The following is a 16,985-nucleotide window of genomic DNA, read 5'->3' on the forward strand; positions in this document are numbered from 1 at the left end:
TGACGCTCGGCTCGCCCACCGAGGCCACCACTCCGGGGACGCGGAGGCTCGACGGGGCGGGGCGGAGGACCAGGTAGATGGGGCGCGCCATGTTGCCGTACGGCACCGGCCTGCGGCGAGGCGTGGAGCTCTTTGCGCCAGGAGCTTGCTGAAGCCGCTCGGCCAATCAGAAACTTCCAGCCTCAGACCTGCCCCACAACCCCAAGCCCTCGCATGGAGTCGCATCGGGGAAGACCCGTCCCTCCATCCTAGAAGGGGATGGAATCTCCTGCAGGTACCTAAGGAGCTGGTGTCTCTATGGCTGTGCAGGGCTCCAGGGAACGAAATAAAAGATGTGCTTTTCCTGCCCTGGGTTGGTGTAAGCCTTGCACCGCCTTCTCTGCTCCGGCCCCGAGTTCCACCGCCTGGCGGCCTACGCTTGCCCTTCCCTTCCTTCGAGAGGAGGCGTGCACCTCGAGGCTGTCCAGCCCGGTCTCCTGGGTCAGGTGCGCACACACACACACACACACACACTAACACACGCACACAAATGAGCACAGCATGATGCTGGAGTGAGCTATTATTATTGTCGTCGGGGACACGCATCTCAGTCTGCACCACTGACGTTATGACCGAGCCCCCTGGTGCGAACCGTGGCGCCCTGTTTGTCCCAGGGTCGTCTTGACGGGTACAGAAGGCAGTGCTTCACCGCCTGGGTTTGCAGGGCGGGAGGCGGAGCGCGGGATAACCTGGCGCGGGCTTGGGGAGAAGCCGCGCAAGCTGCCGCTGGGAGCGCTAGGAAAAGAGGCTCATGAAATCCCCGCGGGGTGTCTTCTCCCGGAGAGGTGCGGAGAAAAGGAAGAGGGGGAAGCCACTGTGATGCCCGCCCCAGGGTGGGGAGGCAAGGTCCGCAGGTGTTGATGAGGAAGCCTGAACGTCAACATTCTTTACGCGGAGACCTCGGCTCTGCAGCCTTCCTTCCACGGTGGTGGGCATCTTGCCAATTTGCAGGACCAAGAAAGAAGCCCAGCTGCTCTCAAGAGGACCCGAACTTCAAATTTAAACCCACCTCCTCTCATTGCGTCCGGCCTTTTGGGCTTACAGCATTTCAATAGGAGCGGGGTGGGGTGGGGTGGGGTAGCTCTCCAATGGCTGACCGGACTTTAAGAGATGATTTAATTTTCTTATCCTTGGGTTTCTCAAAATGGGTTTCCCTGAAATAAAGGTTCCCCCATCTTTTCACAATTATTTATATTCCCTTTTACGCGTGTGCCAGTGTAAGTCTCTACACAACATGAGTGCAGGTGCCTGTGAAAGCCTTTAAGAGCACTTGTTGCTCACAACCAACTGTAACCCCAGTTCCAGGAAATCCAATAGGCTTGTGTGTGGTGAACATACGTGCATCCAGGCAAATCATCCATACACGTAAAGTAAAATAAATGTATTGTTAAAGTTAGTCGTTATAAAAACTGACTGCAAGCTGAGGGACCATGGAAGAAGGGAGTTCGGAGGTGAAAGTTGGATTAGAGTTCTGTGACAAGGCCAGCTTGTGGCACTGACCAACTCTCAGAGGCCATGATTACCTGCTATTAAGAGTCCATCAGGATTTTTACATTACAATTTATAACAGTAGCAAAATTACAGTTATGAAGTAGAAACAAAATAATTCAGCCGGGCGTGGTGGCGCACGCCTTTAATCCCAGCACTTGGGAGGCAGAGGCAGGCGGATTTCTGAGTTCGAGGCCAGCCTGGTCTACAGAGTGAGTTCCAGGACAGCCAGGACTACACAGAGAAACCCTGTCTCGAAAAAAAAAAAAAAAAGAGTCCATCAGGGGGGCTGGTGAGATGGCTCAGTGGATAAGAGCACCCGACTGCTCTTCCGAAGGTCTGGAGTTCAAATCCCAGCAACCACATGGTGGCTCACAAACTACAGTGAACTTAGATATAATAAATAAATAAATAAGAGTCCATCAGAAAGCTGGGCATGGTGGAGCACGCCTTTAATCCCAGTACTTGGGAGGCAGAGGCAGGCAGATTTCTGAGTTCTAGGACAGCCAGGGCTAAACAGAGAAACCTTGTCTTAAAAAAAGAAAGAAAGAAAAAGAAATCAGAAATAAGGAAGGGGGCTCATGAGAATCCCCACCCATCTCTAAAGAGCTATTGGCAATTCTTGTTGGGAGAGTCTTTTTCTGCCACTGGTAAAATCAGGGAGCTCCAACCCCTAGGTATCCTCCTGCAAATCCTAATTAAACTTAACAGGGGGAGGGGGAGGAGCCAGGAAGAAGAATCAGCCTGGGGGAGTAAGAGCTTCCCTAGGAGAGGGGCATCCAAGAGAAACGCAGGTGAAATTAACCAGAATTCCTTACATATAATGAATAAAAGTAAGCATAGGTTTTTACATTGTCTGATCCATTCTGTTCCTGCAATAATCACAACTGCTCAAAGTACATTTTATGGACATGAAGATCAAAAGAGGGTTGACTGATCCCAGGGACTGGAGCTGTGAGCAGCCATGATGAGAAATGGTAGACAGTCGCTGGTTATGAGACGAATACGAAGGGAGCTAGGGTTAGGGAGGCCCTGACCTGGATCAGGGCTGGGAGTCTCAGGAAGGAGGATGCTAGTGTGGGAACACCCGCAGAGGCACCCCAGGCACACTGCTGAGCCTTGTGTCCTTTCTCCAGAGGCAAGGGAAAAATCCTTTCTGCAGACAGGAGCCTGTTTCACAAGGTCTGGGGGGAATTCTGGCCTTTGTCTAACTGCCAGGGACTCTTCTAGAGTCCAGCTTGAGATGGGCCAGGACCCATCTCTGGACCTATGCACGGCCTAAGACCTAACACGTCCTAGATGCATTGCTCCTGGATAGATACTTGAAGAAATTTAAGTCAGAACACCACGTACACATCCATGTTTATTTCTGTAGCAATTGCAATAGGCAAAAGAATAGAAGCAGCCAACTGGCCCATAAAACAGACAAAATGTGGTTCGGACATACAATGGAGTCTTACAGCCAGAAAAAAAACTTAAACCATGATACTTGCAGGAAATCAAAAGGAAATAAAATACACTCTTAAGGGCTGGTGAGATGGCTCAGCGGTTAAGAGCACTGACTGCTGTTCTGGAGGTCCTGAGTTCAAATCCCAGCAACCACATGGTGGCTCACAACCATCCTTAATGAGATCTGATGCCCTCTTCTGGGGTGTCTGAAGACAGCCACAGTGTACGTAAATATAATAAATCTTTTGAGTGAGCAGGGCTGGAGAGAGAAGAAAAAAATGTCTGAGATAGCTACAGTGCACTTTAAATAAATCTTAAAAAATAAAAGAAAAAAAGTACATTCTTAAGCAAAATAAGCTATTCAAAAGGAAAAATTCTTTGTATGCTCTCATGAGGGTTCTAAATTACATTTATATACAGTATGTATATAAAGGTGTGTGTGTGTGTGTGTGTGTGTGTTGCAGACTTGAGTCTGGTTCCCAGTACCCACTTCAGGTGACTAACACCTTCTATAACCCCAGCCCCTAGGGATCCAACACCCTCTAGCTTCCGCGGGCACCTGAACTCATATGTATGTGCACATACCCACAAACAGAAACGCAGATAAACAAAGATAATCTCAGAGCGTTGGCCTTAACTATGTCTTCCACCCCGACCTCGCTAACATCTCCTTTCTCACCTCAGTAGCAAGGACAGGTGGTCTATGAAGATGCTCAGAGTTCCAGAGCTGCCTCCTCCTCAGGGGTCTTCAGGAGCCAGTCCCGAAACTTGGCCCATGGCAGGGGCCACAGCAGTTTGTAAGCAGCCTCCAGCATCAGCAGAGTCAGGAAGAGGACCAAGAAGGCGAGGAAGATCTTGTCCAAAGCCCGCCGCACGGGCCCCCGAGGAGGAATGGGACCCTGGGCAAACGCTAGGAACACGTCCCCCTCCTCCACGCCGCCCTCTTCCTCTTCCGCCATTTTCAAGCAGTCAGACAGCTGGCTAGCTCAGCGAGGGGATGGAAGCCGGCTCAGCATCTCTGGGATTAAAGGGTAAGGGTGTGACGATCCCGCAGCTGCTGGCTTTGACCCCAATTCAAGAACCCAGGTAGAAAGGAGAGAAAGGCTTTTGAGTTTGGGGGCAATTTTTATTTCTTTATAAGTTTTCTGACTCTCTGAGCATATTAACTCTTCCTTCCGTTACCTGGGCTCCCACGATGGGTCAGGGTGTTAGACTGTAACCCCCCATGAGCTGTCTCAGTGGCCCAGGACACTGATGTGAAAGGTCAGGCTGTATATCTAGCTTTAACACATGTAACTCAGCTTTGGAAACAGACATCCCACCCATTATAGAGACCTTAATTGGAATGGACAGGCATTCCTGGCCTCATGGGCCAAGGGTCAGTTTGGGGCCTCTCCTGACAGAGAGGGAGCAAGCTGTAACAACAGGTCAGGGTTGGGTGGGGCTTCTAACAGGGGCGGTGTGAGCATCACTTAGCCAAAGCACGTCAGATTTCTGCCGGTGGTCTTCAGATTGGGAAAAACCTAGCCAGGCTGAGTGGCACATGTCTCAATCCCCAACCTTCAGGATGCTGAGGCAGGAGGATCAGGGTCACTGAGTGGTGTATTTTATAAAAAGATGATGAGAAAAGGAATATGTTTAATGGAAGTACGATGAACTGTGGGGGGGAAGGGGGTACCTCTGTGGGCCCATACTGAGGCATCCTTTTCCCCTGAGGGACCAGCCATACAATAGACAGTATAGTATAGAATATAGTATAGAATAGAGTTTATTCAGGGCATGGGGAGGGGAGTTGAGACAGGGGAGAGAGAGGTGGGGGAGGGGAGGGGAGACTGGCCATGAACACTTGGAGGGAAAGGGGGAGGGGAATATAGAAAAAAAGAGAGGGGGAAAGGGGAGCAAGAGGACAGAGCAAGTGAGAGAGGAGGGGGCAAGCAGCCCTTTTAGAGTGAGTCAGGCATATCTGGCTGTTGCCAGGTAACTGTGGGGTGGAGCCTAAACTAAATGCCAATACTGTGCCTGGCTAGGGGGCACAAGCCTTTAATCCCAGCACTTGGGAGGCAGAGGCAGGCAGATTTCTGAGTTCGAGGTCAGCCTGGTCTACAAAGTGAGTTCCAGGACAGCCAGGGCTACAGAGAAAAACCCTGTCTCAAAAAAACAAAACAAACAAACAAACAAACAAACAAAAAAAGGCAATACTGAAAGCCTGAGTCTAGCTACATGGGTGAGATGTTGTCTCAAAACAAAGCAACAGCAAACTAAATAAGACAATGAAAATCCTAAAAACAAGCAAACTCCCAAACTTCTGGTTCTGTGGTGTCAGGAGGGGGCAATTTTAATTGGACTGCGTACATCAACAGTGTTCACAAGAAGAGCCGTGGTTGGTCAGGTGCTGAGTGGCCACCAAAGGAGAAGGGAAATTCTAAAGAGGCACTTGTGAAACTTGTCCTTGGTGCACATGAGTCACAGTTGACTGTAATTACAGAGGTCAGGGAAGGGGAGGTCTGGCATCAGGAGGGTGGCCACCACAGACACCAAGGGCTTCAAGCATTAAAGGGCTCAGTGTTTCAGTCTCTTGCCCAGTTCTGGGGAACCAGGGTAAGTTTGAGGCAAGACAGAAGAGACAGTTATGGGGACACGGGAAAGGAAAGATGTCCTGTGCCCGGAGTCTGGTCAGAGTCTCTCAGCTAAGCAAGATCTCCTTTCTCCCTTAGTTTTTGGGATGATCTCCTGAAATCTCTGGATTCTAGTGGCTCTGCCTCACTTTGCCATATTATCACCCAATCCAAGGTGCCCAAAGACACCCTGTAAACTCACCTGTTAAACTGAAGGCAAGGTGTCCCCCCATGGAAGGGTGTACCTGGTCTTTGCTACTTTGTGGGTTCTTTTTCCCACCTTTTGGTGTCACCCCTAGCAGGAGATAAGAGAGAACCAAGGAGAGAGGAGGAAAAGGAATTAGGGAAATCCTCACTTCTTGCCTTTTGTTGCTAACAAACTGAAAACAACTTCCCCAAGTGACAAAAGCCCCAACCCACCACAGCCCCGTGGGCTCCAGCATCTACACACCCTCTGAAAAGTCTCCAGAATTCCAAATGCCACACAAATACAGAAACTATCAGCTGCTGTCACAACCATGCCTCTGCTAGAGCCCGAGGCAAATCATAGTCAGCTGCTGTGGACGGCCTGAAGCAACCCTCTAGCCCACACCTGGGGTTAAAATGGAAAACATTCCTTTTTCTCTTTTTGTAATTTTATTTTTATTTGATGTGCATTGGTGTTTTACCTACATGTCCGTCTGTGTGAGACCATCAGACCCCCAGGAACTGGAGTTACAGGAAGTTGTGAGTTGCCATATGGGTGCTGAGAATAGAACCCAGGGCCTCTGGAAGAGCAGCCAGTGCTCTTAACTGCTGAGCCATCATCTCTCCAGCCCTGAAATCACACTCATAATAATTTCTGCGTTGGGTTTTTGTTTGTTTGTTTGGTTTTGGTTTTTCGAGACAGGGTTTCTCTATATAGCCCTGGCTGTCCTGGAACTCACTTTGTAGACCAGGCTGGCCTCGAACTCAGAAATCTGCCTGTGTAAGGCCCTGGACGCCGGGCCTCCGCTCAAGTCCCAGGATGAACTGGCCAGCACCCCAGTGTCCCGATAGAAAACCACACCTGATGCAAACTGCAAGAGGTTTTATTATCAGCTAGCTGAGGACGAAGTCCCTCCGCCTGTGCAGGGCAGGGGAGTTCGACCCCGAGAGGTGACAGTAGGGGGCTTTTAACAGCTATCTGAGGAATTGGGAGGAGTTGGGAGGAGAGTTGGGAGAGTTCTTCTCTTTCGGGTGTCCTTGGTGACATTTACAAGGCAGGAGTGAGGAGTGAGTTCTTTCTGAATTTTTATCTCCGTGTCCTCGGCACAGGAAGGCAGGCATCTCTGGTTGTACAGTATAGAAACAAAAAAAACCTTTTGCAGGCTATAGAGAACAAAGAGCTTCTTTCTAGCTGTAAGCCAGGGTCTCACACCTGCCTCTGCCTCCCGAGTGCTGGGATTAAAGGCGTGTGCCACCATGCCAGGCTGTTTGTTTTTTTAAGAAACCAAAATTCCAGAATTCTCAGTGGCGCATGCCATTAATCCTAGCACTTGGGAGGCAGAGGCAGGCAGATTTCTGAGTTCGAGGCCACCCTGCTCCACAAAGTGAGTTTCAGGATAGCCAGGGCTATACAGAGAAACCCTGTCTCGAAAAACCAAAAAAAAAAAAAAAAAAAAAAGAAAAAAAGAATTCTCACTACAGTGGAGCCCACCATTAAGGGCCCTACTAGGGAGAAAGAGGCAGGTGGATCTTTGAATTCAAGGCCAGCCTGGTCTACTTAGAGAGTTCCAGGCCAAGAACAGAGAAACAGAGAAGTTAACTTGAGTCACAGTTATAGTAATGTTGCACAGAGATAAACAGGATGGAGGTGGGGGCGGGAGGGCGGAGGGCCTGTATGTCAGAGCATCTGGAGAGAAATGAAAACCTAAGTCTGTGGTAGAATTGAAACTTTAGCCAAGCCAGGCATGGTGGTGCACTCCTTTAGTCCCAGCACTCGGGAGGCAGAGGCAGGCGGATTTCTAGTTCAAGGCCAGCCTGGTCTATAAAGTGAGTTCCAGGACAGCCAGGACTACACAGAAAAACCCTGTCTCCAAAAACCAAGAAAAAGAAAAGAAACTTTAGCCATGTTTTAAAGTCTGACTTCTGAGTCTTAATCTCCTTTCCTATTTTTCTCTCCTCTATTTTTGTCTTTTAGAGCTAATTTTTTTTCTATCCCAGGGTGGCATTGAACTCACTATAGCTCAGGCTTTTGTGGTGTCTCTGTGACCTTCACAGGCTGCCGAGAGACGGCCCTTAGGAGGTAAGAAGGCAGTTCTGTTCCACACAACTCCTGTAGCTGATGTTGCTTCACACTTCTGGAGTGTTTAATATGTTACATGTATTTAAGGACAACACACTTTGCTGAAAACTGTTCTAGTGATAATTAACTCTATCCCACCTTTACAACAAAGCATCCATAAATCTCCCTTCAGAACAAAGAAAGCTATATACAAACATAGAAACTCTTTGCAAAAAAGCTCCATAAAATCAGGTTCTGTGGATTTACTGAGAAAAACAAATGTGTGATAAGGGTCTGGGGGAGGATCCAAGTGCTAGAAAAGTCTCTAGTCACACAGCACAGAGGTCACCAAACAAGAAACATGTCCCCTTCAGCCTGCTGGGCAGATAACAGACACTGCATTCCTTCTCTTAGAGGAACAGCCCTGTGTGCTTAACACACCAGACTCCCCCAGTGCGCATCCGGGAGCATGAGGACCTCTGTGCCTATTGTATTGGCTTGCCTTTTTTTTTTTTTTTTTCAGTTTTTCGAGACAGGGTTTCTCTGTGTAGCCCTGGCTGTCCTAGAACTCACTTTGTAGACCAGGCTGTCCTCGAACTCAGAAATCCACCTGCCTCTGTCTCCCAAGTGCTGGGACTAAAGGCGTGGGCCACCATGCCTGGCTTTTTTTTTTTTTTTTTTTAAGGTTAATTTCCTTATGTACCTGGGCACTTTGTATGAATGTATATCTGCACACCAGAGGACATCAGATAAGTGTGGGTTGCTATGTGGGTGCTGGGATTTGATCTCAGAACCTTTGGGAAGAGCAGTGAGTGCTCTTAACCACTGAGCCATCTCTCCAGCCCCTAGGCTTGCCTTTAATTCAAAGCAGTCTGCCTCTTTCTCCCGAGCACCAGAATTAGGATTATACTAATGTGTGTCCTGGGCTTTGATTCTTGGGACAAGATCTAGGAAGATCTCTAAAACAGTATTTAAAAACAAATATTTCTGAGAAGAGGCAGTCTATTACTTCATCCCTTAGACATGCCATGAATTTTGTGGTTGTCTTCCAGGAAGCCCTGGATTTAATCTTTCACATTTCAACAACCACCTGTGGTGACGGCCTACAGTCCAACACTGGGGATTTGGAGGCAGGGGAGTCATGAGTTCAAGGTCATCCTCCACTACTTACCAAATTCAAGGCCAGCCTGAGGGACTGAAGACCTTGTCTCAAATAAACAAAGAAGTCTGGCATAGCCGGGCAGTGGTGGTGCATGCCTTTAATCCCAGCACTTGGGAGGCAGAGGCAGGCAGATTTCTGAGTTTGAGGCCAGCCTGGTCTACAGTGAGTTCCAGGACAGCCAGGACTATACAGAGAAACCCTGTCTTGGAAAAAAAAAAAGAGAGAGAGAGAAGTCTGGCATGGTTGCACATGCCTTTAATTCTAGGACACCGGAGGCAGAGGCAAAGGCAGGCAGATCTCTGAGTTCTAAGCCAGTCAGGGCTACAGAGAGAAACCCTGTCTTAGAGAAAAAAGCAGCTTGCTGCTTCGTGTACAGGTTTTCAGAAAGGGTCTCAGTATCAGGCCCTGTAGCCCTGGCTGGCCTGGAACTCGTCATGTAGTCCAGGCTGGCCTTGAATTGACAGGGATCTGCCTTCCTCTGCCTCCTGAAATAACATCCCTGTGGGGTCTACCTCACATGCCCCCCCAGAAAAGGCAGGTGCACTCAACCTGGCCTAGAGAAGGGTTTCTGGCAACCACCAGACTTCCTGGAGAACTTGTGAAACCTGCTCCCCTCTGGCAAAACGAAGCCATTTCTCTTCCCTCTGGCAGAAGGGACAAATGGCTCTCCATAAACAAGTATCTGTGGGTGTGCAGCAAAGCCCATGCTGGCCTCCAGGCGCCATCTGTCCCTATTCACATAAGTTCTGTTATCCAGAGCCCCTACCCTGGCATCCTGGCCCCTCCCTCACCTCAGACTGCTGTCGCTCCCCTCCCCTCCCCCATATCTACACTAAAAACCATCCCTGATGATGTAACAGTCATGTTGAAGAGATCAGCTCATCAACTTTGGGAAATTACACCAGACCCCTCCCATCCTGAAAGCGAAAGGTCAGTCAGTGCTCTTAACCACTGAGCCATCTCTCAATCCTGCCCCTTATGTTGGTCCTGGAACTCACTCTGTAGACCAGGCTGGCCTCGAACTCAGAAATCCACCTGCCTCTGCCTCCCAAGTGCTGGAATTACAGGCGTGTGTCACCACTGCCCGGCTATGTCAGCCTTTTCTTAACTGAGTCCCCTCAAGTAACATCTGGTGTTGAACACCCAGGAGACAACCAATGGATTCCCAGAGGCCTGGCCTCTCCTAACTGAACAGAGCTGCTAATCTGACTCTCCTAAGAGAATTCATGTCACTGAGTCAGGAAGTTTCTCTCACCCGAATGGGCACCTATTACATGTAAAGGGACGCCTCTCCTTTGTGACTCAGGATATTTCTAACAAGTCTCTTAGTCTGGTTGGGGCTGGTGCTAACTGAAGTTCTTGTCACCAGGGTGTCAGGTCCAAAGGAAACTCCCAGTTCCCCAAACTCCAAAGGGCAGTCGGAATATCCAGAAATGAGCTCCACCTGGCCTATAGGAGGATTTCTCATAGATACAGCCTGAAGCCAGCATTCCTCGGGAACTTGTGAATCTGGCTCCCACTTTCTGAAAGGAGTCATTTCCCTTACTTATGGCAGAAGGGCCATGTGACTACCTGTGGCACCTATTGGCATATCAAGATGCATGGTGGTCTCCAGCCTGGGTCTCCATCTGCTTGGATATGGGTTTAAGCCATTAGAAAGCCTTTATGCACCAGCCAGGGACTACACTGTGTGCTTGGGATCCCAGTAGCATTGAGCTGTTTGCAGAGTGAGCTTTTAAGGGTGAGGGTTGGGGGGTGGGTGTGCAAGCACAAGCACCCACGCACACACGCATGCACACTGATGTTCTGGGTTGCCATACTTCAGTTAACAAGAACAGTTAGCCAGAAGTGGAACTACAGAAACCACAGGTTAGCACAGGTAGAGAGATTTCTAGAACTATAGATTTTGATGGACTAGGTCTTTCTTTACATTTTGTCAGGGGATGCTGTCTTGTGCTGAGCCTTACAGCCTGAATGGCACTTGCATCCTAGAGCCAGTAGTGCTAAGGTCTGGGGACCTCCTAAGTCCTGGGGCTTGTTTCACAGGCTCCATCTCTAGCCTTACTGGGACCCTGTCACATGGAAAGGGACACCTTGGCCAGTTGGAACATTCCTCTCTCTGACAGGTCTCTCAGTCCACTTGGGAACACCCTGAATTGAAATTCTTGCTGACAGGATTCTTACCTTTCCCTGTTGCATCCTTGCTGGCCCCTTTCCTAAAGTCACTCCCATCTCCCCCTTCTCTGCCCCAGGGTCCCTCCTCACTGGTCCCTCAGCTTGTTCCTGGAGCCAGAGCTCCGCAGGCTCATAATCTCTTTCCCTCCTCAGACCCTGAGACTCAGAGATGTTGCTAAAGCCTCCCTGTTTTACTGCTTGGCTCCAGAACATTCAGTCTCCAAATTCTGGTACATTGTGACAACTTTTACCACTGAGAATCTCTTATCTCTAAACTCTCACCACTCCTCACATCCTTCTGTCCCTGCCTTCCCTGCTCCATGCTCGCATCTCTAAACTCTCACCACTCCTCACATCCTTCTGTTCCTGCCTTCCCTGCTCCATGCTCACATCTCTAAACTCTCACCACTCCTCACATCCTTCTGTCCCAGCCTTCCCTGCTCCATGCTCGCATCTCTAAACTCTCACCGACTCCTTACATCCTTCTGTCCCATCCTTCCCTGCTCCATGCTCGCACTAGTTCCGCTCTCAGATCACTAACTTCAGTCTTACAAAGATTCACACTGCTTTTCCATATGGATAATATTTTAGAAATTGTTTTATGCTGTTCTACTCTATAAAAAGGCTGACTCTGGAGTTAGGTCATGGCCCCGGCTTTCTCCAGAACCAAGCATGCTTGTTTCAAAATTTCCTCCAAAATCTCTGTCCCGGGTGAGGCGGGGCACCCGACTCTGAGACAGGGTGAAAGAGAGCAAAGCAGAAAGGGCCAAGAAAGACGCTGTGTGCTCGAAATCAGCTAAAAAGTAAAGTATTCCCAACAGCTTACAGCTGCATAGCCCACACTCCTTGGCTTGAATTATCTCTCTGAACACTCTGTTCTCTTAAGAGCTCCAGAACTTTTGCTAAAGTATAAACTTTATCTCAATATTTGTAAGACCATTGTGTAATAAACTTTCTTTTTCTCAGGGTAAGTTCGTAGGGTGTGGCTAAAATCAAGAACAACACACAAATAGCTTAAGAGTTGGAACAGCAGGCTTGTATGCAACCTGGAGCCCACTCTTGTTTAGGAAAATAGATTTTGTTGTTGTTTATCACCGGCTGTCTCCCCAGCTAGCTTCCTAAGTGATGACACCGGGACTTCTCATCAGTTATGAAAGCTGGGCCCCAGCTTAGGCTTGTTGCCCACTAGTTGGTATGACTTAAACTCACCTATTTCTATTAGTCTACATTCTGCCACAGGCTGTGTTACCTCACTCAGCTTTGTATGAAACCAATCAGAAGGGGTTGGAGGGAGTGTGTACAAGATGCAGCTTTAAGAATAAAATAGGGGGGCTGGTGAGATGGCTCAGTGGGTAAGAGCACCCGACTGCTCTTCCAAAGGTCCAGAGTTCAAATCCCAGCAACCACATGTTGGCTAACAACCATCCGTAACGAGATCTGGCGCCCTCTTCTGGAGTGTCTGAAGACAGCTACAGTGTACTTACATATAATAAATAAAAATAAATCTTTAAAAAAAAAAAAAAAGAATAAAATAGGGGCTGGTGAGATGGCTCAGTGGGTAAGAGCACCCGACTGCTCTTCCGAAGGTCCAGAGTTCAAATCCCAGCAACCACATGGTGGCTCACAACCATCCGCAACGAGATCTGGCGCCCTCTTCTGGAGTGTCTGAAGACAGCTACAGTGTACTTACATATAATAAATAAATCTTTAAAAAAAAAAAAAAAAAAAAAAAAAAGAATAAAATACCAGCCGGGCGTGGTGGCGCACGCCTTTAATCCCAGCACTCGGGAGGCAGAGGCAGGTGGATTTCTGAGTTCGAGGCCAGCCTGCCTGGTCTACAAAGTGAGTTCCAGGACAGCCAGGGCTACAGAGAAACCCTGTCTTGAAAAACAAAACAAAAAAACAGAATAAAATACCAAAGACAACCTTTACACAATGCACAAAAGGATCGCCCCCAACAATTTTTGTGGTTGAAAGAGTGTGTGCCTCAAGGGCCCATCTTAGCTTACATAGCAACTATCAAGTTGCAGCTATAGAGTAAACTAATTAAGGAAAACCAATCAAACATTTTAGTCCTATCGAGTCCTTTCTAAGCCAAATAGTCAACAGCAAGTCTTCAAAATATTTTGGATTATGATGGATTTTTGTATGAATTTTTTCCCTAAGGGTAATACAGTGAGGACGAATGCATGAACAAGGTTTATGAAAAATAGGACAGAGGTGGCTCAGTGGTTAAGAGCACTGATTGCTCTGCCAGAGGTCCCAGAGTTCAATTCCCAGCAACCACATGGTGGCTCATGACCATCTATAAAGGGATCTGACGCCCTCTTCTGGCCTTCAGGTGTATGTACAGACAGCACTCCTACTTTAAAAAAAAAAAACAAAAACATAAATACATACATACATACATACAAAATTGTAAAACAACACTAACCTATGTTTAATGGTTAAGGTTTATAAGTTCCCAAAGTTATAAAGGTTAGCAGAAACTGACTCACTCATGTCCATCTAACCACTTATGTCTCTGGTGTAAAAAAATGTAGATAAGGAACACGTTGGATGAATAAAGTTTATGGATTCCTAAGGCCGACGCAGGGCAGCAAGAACTGACCTGAAGCTGTGTGTCTGAGGCCTTTGCCGACTCTGTTAAGTTTTAGCTATTGGAATAAACTGAATCATATCAGAAACTGATATTCGTCTGGAGAGATGGCTCAGCAGTTAAGAGCACTGTCTGCTCTTCCAAAGGTCCTGAGTTCAAATCCCAGAAACCACATGGTGGCTCACAATCACCTGTTGTGAGATCTGGTGCCCTCTTCTGGTGCATCTGAAGTCAGCTACATTGTACGTATGTATAATAATAAATCTTTGGGATGGAGTGAGCAGGGACTGAGCAAGCAGGGCCAACCAGAGCGAGCAGAGGTCCTAAAATTCAATTCCCAAAAAACACATGAAGGCTCACAACCATCTGTACAGCTACAGTGTACTCACATACATTAAATAAATAAATAAATAAATATTAAAAAGAGAGTGAGAGGCCGGGCGTGGTGGCGCACGCCTTTAATCCCAGCACTCAGGAGGCAGAGGCAGGCGGATTTCTGAGTTCGAGGCCAGCCTGGTCTACAGAGTGAGTTCCAGGACAGCCAAGGCTACACAGAGAAACTCTGTCTCAAAAAACCAAAATAAATAAATAAATAAATAAAAATAAAAGAGAGTGAGAAATTGATAGCCTGTGATAGTGTCCTATGAATGGCTGGGGAATATAAGGCTCCCAGTTTCTCTGCATTTATAGTTTAAGGTTTTTATTTCGATGCTACAGCATCTTCAATGAAGTCTTCAATTCAAAATGTCTTTAATCCCAGCACTCGGGAGGCAGAGGCAGGTGGCTTTTTTTTTTTTTTTTTTTTTTTTATTTGGTTTTTCGAGACAGGGTTTCTCTGTGTAGCCCTGGCTGTCCTGGCACTCACTTTGTAGACCAGGCTGGCCTCGAACTCAGAAATCCGCCTGCCTCTGCCTCCCGAGTGCTGGGATTAAAGGCGTGCGCCACCACGCCCGGCGGCAGGTGGATTTCTTAGTTCGAGGCCAGCCTGGTCTATAAAGTGAGTTCCAGGACAGCCAGCGCTATACAGAGAAATCCTGTCTCGAATAAATAAATAAATAAATAAATAGATAGATAGATAGATAGATAAATAAATAAATAAAAACAACAAAATTTAAAGACTTGACAGGGTTAAACTTTAAAAATTCTAATTTCATAAGAGCTACTAACTCCGAGTGCTGGGATTAAAGGCGTGTGCCACCATGCCCGACTCCTGCTGAGTCTCTTAGCTTCAGGCAGACTCTTCAGAAAAGGGCAAGAAGTAGTCACATTCTACACCAGAGTACCACAAGAACACTCTCTAGGCCCCAGACGGAAACTCTCCACTGAAACCTCTTGGGTCAAATCACTCAAATCAACTCTCAAAAACAAAATCCTCTATACTCCAACTAGAACAGCTCATTAAGCCTCATTTAAAGCATTCCACTGCTTTCCAAACCCAAAGTTCCCAAATCCACATTCTTTCAAATAAAACCACGGTCAGGCCCATCACAGCAACACCTCAGTCCCTGGTCTGTCTTAGTTAGGGTTTTACTGCTGTGAACAGATACCATGACCAAGGCAAGGCTTATAAAGGACAACATTTAACTGGGGCTGGCTTACAGGTTCAGAGGTTTAGTCCATTATCATCATGGCAGGAGGAGCATAGCAACATCCAGGCAGGTATAGTCCAGGAGGAGCTGAGAGTTCTACAACTTCATCTAAAGGCTGCTAGCAGCATACTGGCGTCCAGGCAGCTAAAAGTAGGGTCTTAAAGCCCACACCCACAATGACACACCTAACCCAACAAGGCCACACCTCCAAATAGTGCCACTCCCTGGGCCAAGCATATACAAACCCTGACAATTGGCAAGGTTAAGCCTAAAGCAAATAACTAAAACAAGTATTTGTTTAAAATCGGGTCTACCTAATAGAAGGATTACATATTGCCTCTCAAACCCCTCAGAGATCTGCTGACTATTGCATTTATGGTGTTTAATGAAAAAGGCTCCCCCTGACCACAAATACCAGCTCCTGATAGCAGCAGGAGGCTGTCTCCAAAGAAGATTTGCGGCAACTCACTCCCCTGGAGCTCCCTTCAAGTGTGGTGCTACTGACCACTGGGCAAAGAACTGCCTGCTGGCGGGGCCTGCGCAATTTAAGGACAACATTGGGTTGACTGTTTCACCAAGGTGAGTCGTTCTCTCAAGTTCCTTCTCTGCAGAACAATCTTTCAGATCTTCTGGGTGTGACTGCTGCAGTCCGGGACTGCTCTGCCTGCCAGCTGAAGACTGACCTAGCCCCCAAGGAAGCCACCGAGATCACCTCCTGTGAGGATTTTGTCTTGCTCTGTTAAGCCTCTGTTATTCTAATTGATACATAGGAAGATATTTGTTTTCCCTTTGTTGTCCAAATGTATCCTTCTCTGAGCTCTGTGTTGGAGCTCTGGCTGCATCAGACGGTTTAGCAGCAGCAGGCCTTCCTTCCTGAGCCAGCTCCTATCCCAAGGCTGCAGGGGCCAGGTCAGTCCATCCCATGTGTAAAATCTCACAGGTTGGTTTACCTTGCTGTCAGGCTTCATGCCAAGAAAGATAAACTCCCAAAACAGGTTTCAGTAGAAGACAAACTCATATTCTGTCACACACTAAAACTTTTGCTTTTTTTCTAGAAAGTCACTAGGAAAATACTGTCTAGTTTAAAATTATAACCAGTTTGGCGAATTATAACCAGAATTTTCTAGTGTCCCCCCATTAACATTTGTAGACTTGGAAACATCTCAAGTAAGATTTTTGGGAGCTGTAGATTTAGAGCTTGGTGTCAAGAAACATACTATTTGGGCTGGAGAGATGGCTCAGTGGTTAAGAGCACTGACTGCTCTTCCAAAGGTCCTGAGTTCAAATCCCACAACCACATGGTGGCTCACAACCATCCGTAATGAGATCTGGCGCCCTCTTCTGGAGTGTCTGAGGACAGCTACAGTGTTCTTACATAATAAATAAATCTTTAAAAAAAAAGAAACATACTATTTATTTATCCAGTTATGTATGTATGTATGCATGCATGTGTGTATTTCTTTATTTATTTAAGACAGGGTCTCCCTACAGAGCCCTGGCTGCCCTGGAATTTACTTTGTAGACCTGGTTGGCCTTGATCTCAAGAGATCTGTCTGCCTCTGCATTCTGAGTACTGGGAACTGGGATTAAAGGCATATGCCACCAAGCCTGGCTTCTAGTTTTG

At 47.5% G+C, this 16,985-nt stretch overlaps 1 protein-coding gene across 1 annotated transcript; it reads right to left on the minus strand.

Moving 5' to 3' along the window:
• Positions 1-3,689: 3,689 nt before the first annotated feature.
• On the minus strand, positions 3,690-3,935 carry Smim40 (small integral membrane protein 40). The gene has a single exon (XM_029471084.1). It carries the CDS (start codon positions 3,933-3,935, stop codon positions 3,690-3,692), a length of 246 nt encoding a protein of 81 aa, XP_029326944.1.
• Between the last annotated feature and the right edge of the window lie 13,050 nt (positions 3,936-16,985).

This window comes from Mus caroli, unplaced genomic scaffold, assembly GCF_978045245.1.
Source record: "Mus caroli unplaced genomic scaffold, Mus_caroli_1 scaffold_18, whole genome shotgun sequence".
Classification (NCBI taxonomy): domain Eukaryota; kingdom Metazoa; phylum Chordata; class Mammalia; order Rodentia; family Muridae; genus Mus; species Mus caroli.